This window comes from Pseudopodoces humilis, chromosome 12 (genome assembly GCF_049639895.1).
Source record: "Pseudopodoces humilis isolate 2021_Gansu_Grassland_sample_001 chromosome 12, ASM4963989v1, whole genome shotgun sequence".
NCBI lineage: Eukaryota > Metazoa > Chordata > Aves > Passeriformes > Paridae > Pseudopodoces > Pseudopodoces humilis.
Genome location: NC_142211.1, coordinates 5914988 through 5928977, shown reverse-complemented (window position 1 = coordinate 5928977; position 13990 = coordinate 5914988). Strand labels below are relative to the sequence as shown.

The 13990-nt window shown below is 48.7% G+C and overlaps 1 protein-coding gene across 1 annotated transcript; it reads left to right on the top strand.

Moving 5' to 3' along the window:
- Positions 1-7108: 7108 nt before the first annotated feature.
- On the top strand, positions 7109-7489 carry LOC148183307 (endogenous retrovirus group K member 25 Pro protein-like). Its single transcript, XM_088061390.1, has one exon. It carries the CDS (start codon positions 7109-7111, stop codon positions 7487-7489), a length of 381 nt encoding a protein of 126 aa, XP_087917516.1.
- The last annotated feature ends 6501 nt before the right edge of the window (positions 7490-13990 follow it).

Genomic DNA, 13990 nt, shown 5'->3' with positions numbered 1-13990 from the left:
TTCACCCCTCGGTCCTGTGCCCACTTATAGGTGGCATCTCTACCCTGATGACCTGAGGCATCATGGGACCATCGAGCTAGGAACAACTCTCCCTTGTGTTGCCAATCTAAGTCTATCTTTGACACCTCTATCTTTGCAGCTTGATCCACCTGTTCATTGTTTCGGTGTTCTTCATTAGCCCTACTCTTGGGGACATGGGCATCTACATGATGGACTTTCACAGACAGTTTCTCTACCCTGGTAGCGATGTCTTTCCATTCATCAGCAGCCCAGATTGGCTTTCCTCTGCATTGCCAGTTGGCCCTTTTCCACCTTTCCAGCCATCCCCACTGAGCATTGGCTACCATCCATGAATCAGTGTAGAGGTAGAGCTTTGGCCACTTCTCTCTTTCAGCAATGTCCAGGGCCAGTTGAACAGCTTTGAGTTCATCAAGTTGGCTTGATCCACCTTCTCCTTCAGTGGCCTCTGCGACCTGTCGTGTGGGGCTCCATACGGCTGCTTTCCACTTCCGGATCATCCCTACAATGAGACAGGAACCATCAGTGAACAGAGCATAGCATGTTTCTTCTGCTGGAAGTTGGTTGTACGGTGGAGCTTCTTTAGCTCGTGTCACTTGTTTCTGCTCCTCTTCATCAGTGAGACCCAAGTTTTCACCTTCCGGCCAATTTGTAATTATTTCCAAAATCCCATGGTGATTCAGTTTTCCAATACAGGCGCGCTGCATGATGAGGGCAATCCACTTGCTCCATGTAGTGTTGGTGGCGTGGTGGGTAGCAGGAACCTTTCCTTCGAACATCCACCCCAGCAATGGCAGTCGGGGTGCCAGGAGGAGTTGTGCTTCTGTGCCAATCACCTCTGAGGCAGCCTGGACTCCTTCATAGGTGGCTAAAATTTCCTTCTCTGTGGGAGTATAGTTGGCTTTGGACCCTCTGTAGCTTCACCTCCAGAATCCCAGTGGTCGGCCTCGAGTCTCGCCAGGCACTTTCTGCCAAAGGCTCCAGGACAAGCCATTGTTCCCAGCTGCAGAGTAGAGCATGTTCTTCACATCTGGTCCTGTCCTGACTGGGCCAAGGGCTACTGCATGAGTGATCTCCTGCTTGATCTGAGCAAAGGCTTATTGTTGTTCAGGGCCCCACTGGAAAGTGTTCTTTTTGTGGGTGATCAGGTAAAGAGGGCTCACAATCTGACTGTACTCAGGAATGTGAATTCTCCAAAACCCTATGGCACCTAGGAAAGCTTGCGTTTCCTTCTTGTTGGCTGGTGGAAACATTGCAGTGATCTTGTTGATGATGTCAGTAGGAATCTGACGCCGTCCATCTTGCCACTTTAATCCCAGGAACTGGATCTCTCAAGCAGGTCCCTTAACTTTGCTCTTCTTGATGGCAAAACCAGCTTCCAGGAGGATCTGGATGATTTTCACTCATTTCTCAAACACTTCTGCTGCTGTGTTCCCCCACACAATGATGTCATCAATGTACTGCAGATGTTCTGGAGCCTCACCCTTTTCCAGGGCAGCCAGGATCAGTTTATGGCAGATGGTGGGGCTGTGCTTCCACCCCTGGGGCAATCGGTTCTAAGTGTACTGCACTCCCCTCCAGGTGAAGGCAAGCTGAGGCCTGCATTCTGCTGCCAGGGGAATGGAGAAAAATGCATTGGCAATGTCCATAGTGGCGTACCACTTTGCTGCCTTGGACTCCAGCTCATACTGGAGCTCCAGCATGTCCGGCACAGCAGCGCTCAGAGGTGGAGTCACTTCATTCAATGCACGATAGTCTACAGTTGATCTCCATTCTCCTTCAGGCTTGCGCACAGGCCAAATGGGGCTGTTGAAGGGTGAGTGGGTTTTGCTGACCACCCCTTGACTCTGTAGTTCTCAGATCATCTTGTGGATGGGGATCACAGCATCTCAATTTGTCAGATACTGTCGGTGGTGCACCGTCGAGGTGGCAATTGGTCCTCGCTGTTCTTCCACTTTCAGGAGTCCTACTGCAGATGGGTTCTCTGATAGTCCAGGCAAGGTGTTCAATTGCTTAATATCCTCTGCCTCCACAGCAGCTATTCCAAAAGCCCACCTGAGTCCCTTTGTGTCTTTGTAATAGCCATTCCAAAGGAAGTCTATGCCCAGAATACACGGGGCCTCTGGGCCAGTCACAATGGGGTGTTTCTTCCATTCATTTCCATTCAGGCTCACATCAGCTTCCACTAAAGTCCTGTGATCCCTCTGTCACACCAGCAGTAGAAACAGATTCTGCCCCTACGTGTCTTGATGGGATTAGCGTGCACTATGCACCAGTGTCAACCAAGGCCTCATATTTTCGTGGTTCTGATGTGCCAGGCCAACGAATCCACACTGTCCAAAAGACACTGTTTTCCCTCGCCTCTACCTGGCTAGAGGCAGGGCCCCTCTAAGCCTGCTTATCCTTCTTTCCTTGGGTATATGTCTTGGAGGTTCCTTCAAGGGAATCAGACATGTCATCATCATCATCATCATCATACTTGTCAGTTTGACTACAGGCTATTGGAGTGGCTTTCTTTTTGGTGGAGTATCCCCTCTGAGTCTTGCTGTCTTCCAATTCAAGCATCCGTTTTGCCAGGGCAGCAGTAGATTTTCCATCCCATCTTTTCATGTTTTCTCCACAGTCACGTAGGAAAAACCACAGCTCAGCTCATAGCTTTTTCTCCCTATCTGGAGAACTTCTGCGTTGAGTACCAGGGCTCCTGGTCTGTTACTGCTGCTGTGCTCCTTCAGGAGAACAGCGTGCGTGGCTGCCGGTGTGGGGCCTGGGCCCGGCCCGTCCCCCACCGCGGGGTATGGCACGGCCCAGCCGCAGCAGGGACACGGCACTGACCCTGAGGCATCCCCCAGGGCCGGCGCCACCCCCAGTTCAAGCACCCCCCATCGGTCTGTGCCGGGAGGGCACACGGAAGAGGTGACCTTGCCCCGGGCTTCCACCGCCAGGGCGCGGGCCGAGGCAGCGTTACACCCCCCGGGTCCGCGGCGCCCCCGACGGCCCTTTGGCAAGGCTCCAACCCCGCCTCAGGCTTACATCGCCGGGGTGCCGGCCGAGGCGGCGTTACACCCACCGGTCCCGCGGTGCCCCCGACAGCCCTTTGGCAAGGCTCCAACCCCGCCTCAGGCTTACATCGCCGGGGTGCCGGCCGAGGCGGCGTTACACCCACCGGTCCCGCGGTGGCCCCGTTCAACCCGCCGCACCTTCTCCAGATCCCGAGCAGCCGGAGCAGCTGGGGCTCATAACCGACCAGCAGAGCCTCGATCAGGGAATCGCCTAAAGCGTCCCAAGCTGACTGCGAAAAAATCGCTTCAACCACAGGGAAAAAACCCTCAATTCTGCCATACTCACACAATCACTGAAAGTCAGCATATGACACATCAATCCCCCTCTGATCAGACACCGCACACCATATTTCCATAACCAGGCCCTCCGTAAGAGAAAGCCCAAAACCTTCCATAGCCACAGTCCAGACAGCACCCTGCAACACACGTCAGGGTTCACCAGATGTTACCGCTGAAGATGAATAGATCATGCGGACACAGGTCGAGGTGCGGTGGAAAGAAGAAAAAGGTTTATTTTTCCCCCCAGGATTTATAGGCTCCTGACCACGGCCAGGGATTGGATGGTCAGGATAACACTTTGTCACTGCACTGGCCATGAGAGATGCCCATCACAAGACGTGTAACAGAAAGATTGTACACATATCTATGTTTACAGTTACTCTCCTGGGAAAGTCCTTAGAAAACTACGTTAGCAAGCTCAGAAGCTGAGTTTTCAGGGCGACACTGGTCTGTACTGCCAAGACTGGAAGAAGGTCCTCCCTGAGTTTCTTGAAATTCTCCTCCATTTTGTCTTGGAAGCTTTGCATGCGTGTTCCCATAACTGCAATCGTTGCCTGTATGGGGCCATGCACGGTATCTGCATATGCTCGGAGCTTCTTCGCCATATCCAGCACGGTCTCCTCCCGGTCATCTCGCTTCATTGTTGCTAAAGCAGAAGCATATTCTTGTGGCCCAAGTCGAACAAGTTTTTTCCACATCACAGATGTACATGGCACCAAGTCTGGATTTCTAGTACCTAAGTCACCCACGAAGACGATCTCTACTATTGCCATTTCTCTCAAGCACTGAATCCCTTGTTCTATGGTTTTCCAATGAATTTGCTGTATATAGAGATCGTCTGCACACAGATATCTTTGTGCCACACTTCTTAGGACCCGTTCCCAGAGAATATAAGGGTCAGCCCCCCTCATCATTCCTTGGTCGATAACCGGATCACGTGACAGGGACCCCAGATGCCTCGCTTCCGTACCATCCAGAACTGTAGCCTCACCTGCAGCATCCCACAGACAGATTAACCAACTAATTATAGATTCATCAGGTCGTCGAGTGTAATCTTTTCTCAGGCCACAAAGGTCCTTCAGGGAGAAAGGCTCACCAGTGCTTTCTGATTTTTGATCAGTTGCTGGTCTTGAGGGCCCTTCCCCCACATCGCCATTATCATCATCTGCTGGCCGATCGGTTTTGATTTTGAATTTCATGCCTCTCGTGGTAGGAGCAACTGACACTGGCTTAGGCTCACTGTCTGGTTTGGCTGCTGGCTTAGGCTCACTGTCTGGTTTGCCTGCTAGCTTGGCTGCAGCCTGAGTGACTGGGGTAGCTGCTGATTTATCTCCCTGCCCTACAGTATCTAGCAGCGTGCGATAAGCATATGCTAGGGCCCAGCTTATTGCAATGATATTTTTCTCCTTAGAATCATCATAGCAATTCTGTTCCCGATATTTCCCCACTTTGTCTGGGTTCTGAATTTGTTCACATGACAATTCCCAGGCTGGGGGATCAGAAAATTTCTTCAGAGTTCTGCCCATTCTCTCCCATTTTCTACACCACTCAGGATTTCCTACACCTGAGTCTACTTCTGGGGCAGGGGTCTCATTGGCTCCTCTGGATATCTCAGCCCTCACTCTAGAGAAGTTGCAGACCATATAGAGGAAGCTTAACAGCTGAACTACCAGGAAAGTGGTATCCTTAACACTCACAGGAAACTGGATATTCTCAAAGGGGGACATAACAGATTCAAAGGAGAAGAAGGAAAGAAAAGGCTGAAAAGCCTCATCCCCTGCTCTTCCTCTAACAAACTGGGTGCAATTACCAATAAACTCCCAAAATGTGCTACTGGGACTGGGAGGCAGGGTTGGGCGAAGAAACCATAAGCCAAACATACCTGGCAGAAACTTCAGTAGTTTTATGAACTTCCTATAAATAATTATCACCAAGCCCAGCACAATAACCATTCTAATTCGTACCCCTCTACTGTAAAAGAGGGAAAAGACAGGTATTAAAACCTCAAAAAATTCTAGGGACCAGATCCACATGAAGGCCTCTACCCCGAGAGATATTATGCATCCAAACAACGTGGCTACTGACTGCTTTATCCCAATACAGAATAAATACAACCAAAAATACAATCAATAATCAGTACAGGTTTTTCCACTTTCTCTTTGGCCCCACATTGGGTGCCAAAAACTGTATTTGTCTTAGTTTAGGGCAAATTTGGGAGGAAAACTCCAAATGGGCGTTTCCCCAGGGAAATTACCCCTCCCCCCCAACTGGTCCGGGAAATGGAAAAAATTCCTCGGAGAGAAGTGGAAAAAGCTGTTTATTTAACAGAAATTGAATAATATTAAATAATAAAACCTCTCGCTGTTTGATGGGATGGCAAATCTAGGAAGAAACGTCCTTTTCATGTGGTGTAGCTCGGCTCGCTCAGGTTCTTATCAGTCCTTTCAGCTCTGGAAAGTGCCAAGGCCCAGGCCCTAGTGGGCCACAGGTGTGAGCTCCCGGGGTTTGGCTGGATGTTCAGTCCAGAGCAGGTTTGCACAGATCCAAGAAAAAGGGAAAAAAAACCAAAGGTCTAGGGAACTCCTCTGCCTCAGCTAGCTAGAACTAATTAAAAGCCAGAGAGAAGCTCTGTCCCGCTGTCTGTCTGTGATGCAGACACCACAGTCCAGGAGCGGGATGTGGGGGAGTGATGTTTTTCTTTAACACAAACTCCGTGCTTCTTCTTCCCCCCACTCTCGCTCTCAGAGCCAGTCTTAAAGGTGCAGAACTTAATATATAACATAAACCAGACGATTGGGGATACCAGTATCATAAAGTCACCCCAGGACAAATACCTTTGCTCAAATCTACACTTTGAAATACTTCATTCCCCCCAAAATACTCTTTCATTAATTAAAGGACTTTTTCAGACCATTATTTTCCATCTCCATAGCCTTAACAAAAGAATATTTCAGCTTATTAAAGCATCTCCTCATTCTCTTCCCATCTGAAGCTTCATTCATTCCTTCACTAAATTTGATGGTTTATGTTGTCTCTCTACATGTTAATCACTCTCTCTTTCTCTCTCTTGAAAAAAGATTAAATCTGCTGGTCTCATCTGGGTAGTGAAAGAGTTAAAATCTGGCTCAAGCTGCAGCTAGGTATTCATGGTGGTGGATTTCAGCTCAGCAGCACCTAGGGCCAGGGGCCCCCTGGGAAAGGCTTCAGCCACACCGCTGGAACAGGAACGGGAGGCTTCCTGGGAGGGCTGCAGCAGAGCCCAGCCCCAGCCCAGGAGAGGGGAATCCCCGCAGGCTCCATCCCTGCAGGCTCCATCCCTGCAGGCTCCATCCCTGCAGGCTCCATCCCCTTCCCGGGAGCTGCAGCAGGCCGAGCCCAGTCCCTGTTGAGCTGCATGGCCTGTGGCAGGGGGGAAGACAAGAGCCAGCTGGAGTTCCGGTACCTTTCAAAGGCAGAAACAAAGAGAGAGGGAAACTCCCAGGCATAGGTTTAAAAGGTGGTATTCACAGGGTTGATCTCACTTCTCTATGGTGAACAACACTGTCAGTTCTCAGAAATGTCCAGCTATTGTCCAGCTCTCAAGCAAAGAAACAGCTCCCATCAGTCCGTCTCTCAAAGTCTTCACTTCCATGTTTTTTACTTTTTCTTTCCTAAGTGCCAAACCATCATAGGGGCAAATCATTGCCCAGGCCATTCCTGTTCCAGCAGAGGTCCCAGTAGATGACAAAACACCTGGCATCTACTGGGCAGAAATGGTTGGCGAGGATAAACCCATCATGGGATGCAACCTAACCCGTGGATCAGATCATCTTCATGTGGAGGGGTTGATTGACATGGGGGCAGATGTGACTATCATACTTGAAAGGGTGTGTCCATCACATTGGGACTTGCAACCTCTGGCTGGCAAAATCCAAGGTGTAGGAGGAGTAAAACTGGATAAAGTCTCTAAGAGCATCGTTCAAATTAAGGGGCCAGATGGCAAATTGGCCAATGTTCATCCATTTGTCACTGACTACAAGTGCCCCCTGTGGGAGAGAGACACCATGTACCAGTGGGGAGTCAAACTACTCATCCCTGAGACTCCCCAGGATTTTTTGAAGTGCCCACGGTGGAGCGCCCTACCCAAAAGTTAATGTGGCTGGATGATAATCCAGTCTGAGTAAACCAGTGGCCAATCAGTAAGGATAAGCTTAAGACGCTCGAAGAGCTCATGGAGGAACAATTAGCCAAAGGCCACATAGAGGAAACAACCAGCCCTTGGAATTCACCGGTCTTTGTAATAAAGAAGCCAGGGAAAGATAAGTGGTGCCTCCTTCAGAATTTGAGAAAAATAAACAAAAAAAAAGATTGAGGACATGGGGTCACTCCAACCTGCAATGCCCTCCCCAACGATGCTCCCACAAAATTGGCAATTTGTGGTCCTAGACATCAAGGACTGTTTCTTCCAAATTCCCCTACACTCAGCAGATGTGCCTCGGTTTCTTTCTCGATTCCTACAATCAACCAGGAGGCCCCAATGAAACAGTACCACTGGAGAGTTTTGCCTCAGGGAATGAAATGCAGTCCCTCCATCTGCCAGTGGTACGTGGCTTCATTGCTGTCCCCAGTGCGTGCTGAAAAACGGTAAGCCATCATCCTACACTACATGGATGATGTGCTTGTGTGCACCTTCACTGACACTATACTGCAACACTCACTTGATCTAGTGGTTAAAGTTTTAACCTCTGCTGGATTCCAACTGCAGGAAGACAAAGTTCAAAGGATGCCACCTTGGAAGTACCTGGGCTTAGAGATCACTGGGTGGATCGTTGTTTCGCAAAAATTAGAAATTATTAGTGATCCCAAAATCTTAGTGGATCTCTGTTCCCTGTGTGGGTCTATGAACTGGGTCAGACCCTGGCTGGGTTTCAGTAACGAGGACCTTTGATCCCCTGATCAATTTATTGAAGGGGGAGAGAGAACTGCTTTCTCCCAGGGAACTGACCCCAGAGGCAAAAACCACAATTGAAAAAAGCACAAAGGGCTTTGATTGAGAGACAGGATTATCGCTATAAGCCTGAGCTGCCTTTCAAATTCATTGTCCTGGGAAAGCTACCACACTTACATGGGTTGGTATTCCAATGGAAGGGCAGAGAGATTCACTCTTAATCATAGAGTGGGTCTTCCTCTCCCACCAACGATCCAAAACCATCACTAAGCCACAAGAGCTGATGGATCAGCTGATCCGAAAGGACAGGGTGAGATTGCGGGAACTGGCTGGTTGTGACTTTGTGTGTATTCACCTCCCGGTCAAACTTTCTGGGGAAGGAAAGTACTCTCCTGAGACATTGACCAGGGAGATGTTCGAGCACCTGCTGCAGAGCGATGCTAACCTCCAGTTAGCTCTGGACCATTACAGTGTACAAAATACCAGTCCATGCCCTGTCACACAAATTGTTTCATGAGGAATTCCACCACATTCCTTGTGAAAAAAGGAGCCGTAGGCCGGTCAAAGCTCTTACAGTGTTCACTGACATATCTGGGGTATCCCACAAGTCAGTGATGACTTGGAGAGATCCCCAGACTCAGCATTGGGAAGCTGATGTTGAGTTTGTGGAGGGGTCACCTCAGGTAGCCAAACTGGATGCAGACATGAGAGCCTTTGAGAAGTTCTCAGAGCGAATCAATTTGGTTACAGACTCAGCCTACGGTGCTGGGGTAGTGTCCAGGGCAGAGCAGGTAGTTCTCAAAGACATTGAGAACGAGCATCTCTTTAGGTTGCTCTCAAAACTAATTTATTTAGTTTCAGCTTGAGAGCATCCTTTTTATGTGATGTGAGGTCACATACTGATTTTCCAGGCGGAATCGCAGAAGGGAACCGTAAAGCAGACTCCCTTGCCGCCCCAGCTGAAAGGGTACATCTTCCAGCAGGCTAAGCTAAGGCACCAGCAATATCATCAGAATGTGCCAGGTCTGATTCGTCAGTTCCAGCTAACACGAAGTCAGGCTTGAGCCATTGTGGCCACCTATCCCAGTTGACAGCTCCAGGCCATGCTGTCGCTGGCTATAGGGGTTAACCCTCAAGGCCCTGGGAGGGGTGAAGTGTGGCAGACAGACATCACACACATTCCCAGTTTTGGTCGCCTCAAGTATGTACACATGAGCATTGACACATACTGAGGAGCAGTTTATGCCTCTGCCCATGGAGGGGAAAAGACTCTGCATGCCAAACACCTGGTACAAGCCTTTTTAGTGCTGGGCATCCCTAGGGAAATTAAAACTGATAATGGCCCAGCGTATAAATCCAAGGAGTTCCTAGGGTTTGTCCAGCAGTGGGGAGTGGAACATAAGACTGGCATCCTACACTCACCCACAGGTCAAGCTGTGAGTGAGCATACCCACCAGACGCTCAAACAAGTCCTGGCCAGGCAGAGCAGTGCAACTGTGTGGACCTCAACAGAACAAAAGCTCTGCAAAGCCATGTTTACCATCAATTTCCTGAACTGTTCATTTGAAAACATGAGTCCTCCGGTGGTTTGTCACTGACAGTGGTGATCAATTTAAGTTGTCACAGCGTCCACCAGTCCTAATCAGGGACCCAGAAACTTGGCAGACCAAAGGCTCCTATGAACTTGTTACCTGGGGGCATGGCTATGCTTGTGTCCAGCCCTGCAGGCCCGCGTTGAATACCCCAAAAGTGGGTAAAGCCTTTTGTTCCCAAAAACCCAGCTCCAGCAGAAGGGGATGAAAAACAAGTAGCAGTTGCTTCCAAAAGAAGGCACTGCAGGAAAGAGGGAGATGAGACCTTCCTGACATCTAGTTACTCTCTAGCAGACACACACTGACTGTCAATATGCTTTAAAAATGTTTGTTTTTTCCTTTTAGAGATAACCTACCTCCCACTCTACTCCATTATGAGCCCTATCCCACTTGACATCCTGCTCATGCTGAGCAGTCTGGCAGCTGCCTGGATCGTCCCTCAGCCACGCCAGAACATCTGGGTGACCATGGCACAGACACTCCAGCAAGAAAATATATGCCTGTCCAATGCAGTAGCAAAGGACCCTATGTCCACCTGCCTGGTAGGGATTCCATTGCAGGCTGGAGAATTTCCAGCCAGCTTTGACACTCCTATGCCTAACACAGCTCCCAAATCACACAGCATCCGACCACGTGAAAATTGTAGAAGGCAGGCAGTAATGATTAATAACCCTGTAGAGGAATGGTTACCAAACCTGCCCAATGCAGATAAGGAACCCCAAGAATCAGAGCTATTGGGCTCCTCCCCGGCACCTTATTGTATTCACTTTAATTACAACTCATTATCTGACACTAGAGCTGTTAACAACATATTAAAATTTAGAGAAGAATTCACTGCCAACAAATGGTGTGATATTCTAAGTCATGTTACAGAAGACAAACCACTCTGCTCACACCCAAAAAATCTCGCTAAGTGTTTGTTCCTAATTTGCAGAGATAGGGCATGGGTAGGAATCCCATCTTGGCTTTAGGAGGACCATGTACCATAGAGCAATTGTCCCTGTTAGCACCCAACCAAACCCTAATTGGCAAATGGGTTTGTAGAAACAATTCAGCCAACAAAATTCATAAAAGAAGCACTGACAATTTGGACCCAAACTGTGATTTTGAAATTTTTCATTGGGCAAAATCAAACAGAATTGCTGCACCCATATTTCTTCCATGGGTTGTAGCTGCCAAAGCTCTAGGTGAGTTAGGGCACCGAGAGTGATGGGTAGTCAAACAGGCAAACTTAACATCCACCACCCTCAGCTCCCTCCTAGAAGATGAGGAAATTACCAGACAGGTCACGCTCCAGAACCGAGCAGCCATAGACTTCCTTCTGCTGCTGCATGGACACGAATGCCAGGAATTTGAAGGACTTTGTTGCCTAAATCTAACCTCGAAAGCTCCCAACATCCACATAGCCCTCCAAGAGATGAAGAGTTTGGACAAGTAAAGCAAGAATCCGAGGACTGGTTTAGTGAATTGTTCAAAGGCTGGGGACTCACGGGGTGGTGGACTTCAATGGTTAAAACAATCCTGTTGTTTTTTTGTTGTTTTGTTCCTAATAGTGTTGGTGTTCAGGATTATATGTTGCTTGATTTCAAAAGCCCTCAGCAGATTAATCCCTACTACCTCAGAGGTCAACCACATAGAACTGACAGACCAAAAGCAATCTAACTGGCCCGCAAATCATGAGTGGTGGACAAATTCATGTTCTGTATCAGAATAAGCCTGACACCCTTCTTTTAACTTTATATAATTAAAAAGGGGGGAGATGTGTTGCACTATATGTTACACTAAGTGGTTTTTCCCTGCTCCCCCCTGGGTCTGCGGTGTGTTGGATCCTTCCCCTTGCCCCTCCCCTTCGGTTTCACCCCATTGGCTGTAGCCTCCTTTCCCCTCCCCTTTTTCCCTCAGTTTAAAAATCCCCATGATCCCTCCCTCGCTCTCTTTTTTCCATGGAGTGGTTCCATGAATAAACTGGGACAGTGTCCTGGAGAAAAGAGCCTCCTTCATCTTTTATCTTTGTCCTTGCTGGATCCCCTCCCACCCCCAGTGGACTGGAACTAGTCAGGCAATTTCCCAGTGCAGGGAGCAAAGGGATTTTGGCAGAATCAGATATGAGGAAAGAGCTACTGCTACCAATCCATGTCCTTCTGGACAGGGATTGCTTCCAGTCCAGTTTTGTTTGCTTTCTTATCATCTGAATGGGTCCTAACAGACATCTCACGTATGTTCTGCAACAGAGCTAGAGACTTTTTGGATGAAGAGCTAAACTGAAAGAGCCAAGGGAGTGACCTCCTGAAATCACAGGGACTGAGAAGGCATAGAAACAAGCTTCCCAGAGCATTAACTGAAGATCCAGGTCTGCTGCAGACAGAACAATTTATCTGACCTTTCATCTGGGTAATCCAAGCTGATGACACAATTTTGCCCATCTACACTCTGAATCATGATCAGAAATTTCCTGGCTTAATGCACTTTTCATAAGGTCACAACCTTGCCTTGAGATATCAGGGGATAGAATCTATATCAACTTTTGCTCAAATAATCACATCACCCTCACTCTTCAAAATGTGTTTACCAGCCCTGACACGGCCTGGCTGGTTATAACTTCTATTCACTCATGCACCTGTCTCTTCCAGGTATGAGGTTCAACAAGGCCAAGTGCCGAATTATGCACTTCGGTCACGACAAACCCCCTGTAGTGCTTCAGGCCTGGGGAAGAATGGCTGAAAAACTGCCCAGCAGAAAAGGAACTGGGAATGCTGGTTGACAGCTGGATGAACATGAGCCAGCAGTGTGACTAGATTGCCAAGAAGCCAATGGCATCCTGGCTTGTACTGGCAATAGTGTGGCCAGCAGGACCAGGGGAGTGATTGTCCCCCTGTACGTGGCACTGGGGAGGCCACACCTTGGGTACTGTGTTCAGTTCTGGGCCCCTTGCTCCAGGAAAGACATTGAGGTGCTGGAGTGTGTCCAGAGAAGGGCAACAGAGCTGCTGAAGGGTCTAGAGAGTAAGTCCGATGAGGAGTGGCTGAGGGTACTAGGGTTGTGCAGCCTGGAGAAAAGGAGGAGGTTGTAGCAAGATGGGAATCAGCCTCTTTTCCCAGGCAACTAGTGACAGGATGAGAGGACGTAGCCTTAAGCTATGCCAGGGGAGATTCAGGTTGAACATCAAAAAGAATTTCTTGTCAGAATGGATTGTTAAACATTGGAATGGACTGCCCAGGGAGAAGGTGGAGTTACCATCACTGGAGGTCTTTAAGAAATTACTGGATGTGGCACTTAGTGCCATGGTCTAGTTGACAAGGTGGTGATTGTGCAGAGGTTGGACTTGATGATCTTGAAGGTCTTTTCCAACCTAAATACTTCTGTGATCCTGTGATTCTGTGATATAGAAGAAGATTCAAGAGACAAGAGGCTGCCTCTCACCAGCTGAGAGGTACCATAAGGTAATGCCCTACAAGGAACAAATGTTTGAAATATTCAGCAGGAAAAAGAAGAAAAGACACTCATACACTGCCATTGTGATCTGCCCCCCCCCCCCCAGACCTCCTTTGTCTCCATAGCTGCCATCTCTCTCCATAGCTACCATCATCCCCTATAGCCCATTCTCTCTGTTTACTCCCTCCTTTCCCTCCATTAATTTTTCAAGAGTTTATACCGCTTGTTTAACTTGGCATGTGTCTAAGCAGATGTCCAAAAAAACTCACTTCAGCAACTGGGGGGGGGGAAATTCCTGCAATTCAACCCAGGTTCTTTCTCCCCATCCCACTCTGCACTTTCATTCTCCCTTTTTTTTTTTTTTTCTCCTTCTCTTTTAACATGCTGAATGATTGATAATGCTCACCTTTCCTCACAGCTGCCTGTTTAAGTCCTTTTTGCCTGGCATCTGCAGCCCCGTAGGGAAACTAACTCTCTTAGGTGATGGGATGCTGGGGACTCCCTTTGGCTCTTTTCATAAATTAAATAAATAAAAGGGAAGGGAAGGGAAGGGAAGGGAAGGGAAGGGAAGGGAAGGGAAGGGAAGGGAAGGGAAGGGAAGGGAAGGGAAGGGAAGGGAAGGGAAGGGAAGGGAAGGGAAGGGAAGGGAAGGGAAGGGAAGGGAAGGGAAGGGAAGGGAAGGG

Coding starts and splice junctions, on each gene's coding strand:
- LOC148183307 (XM_088061390.1), top strand. CDS start 7,109: ATGGTTGGCGAGGATAAACCCATCATGGGATGCAACCTAACCCGTGGA.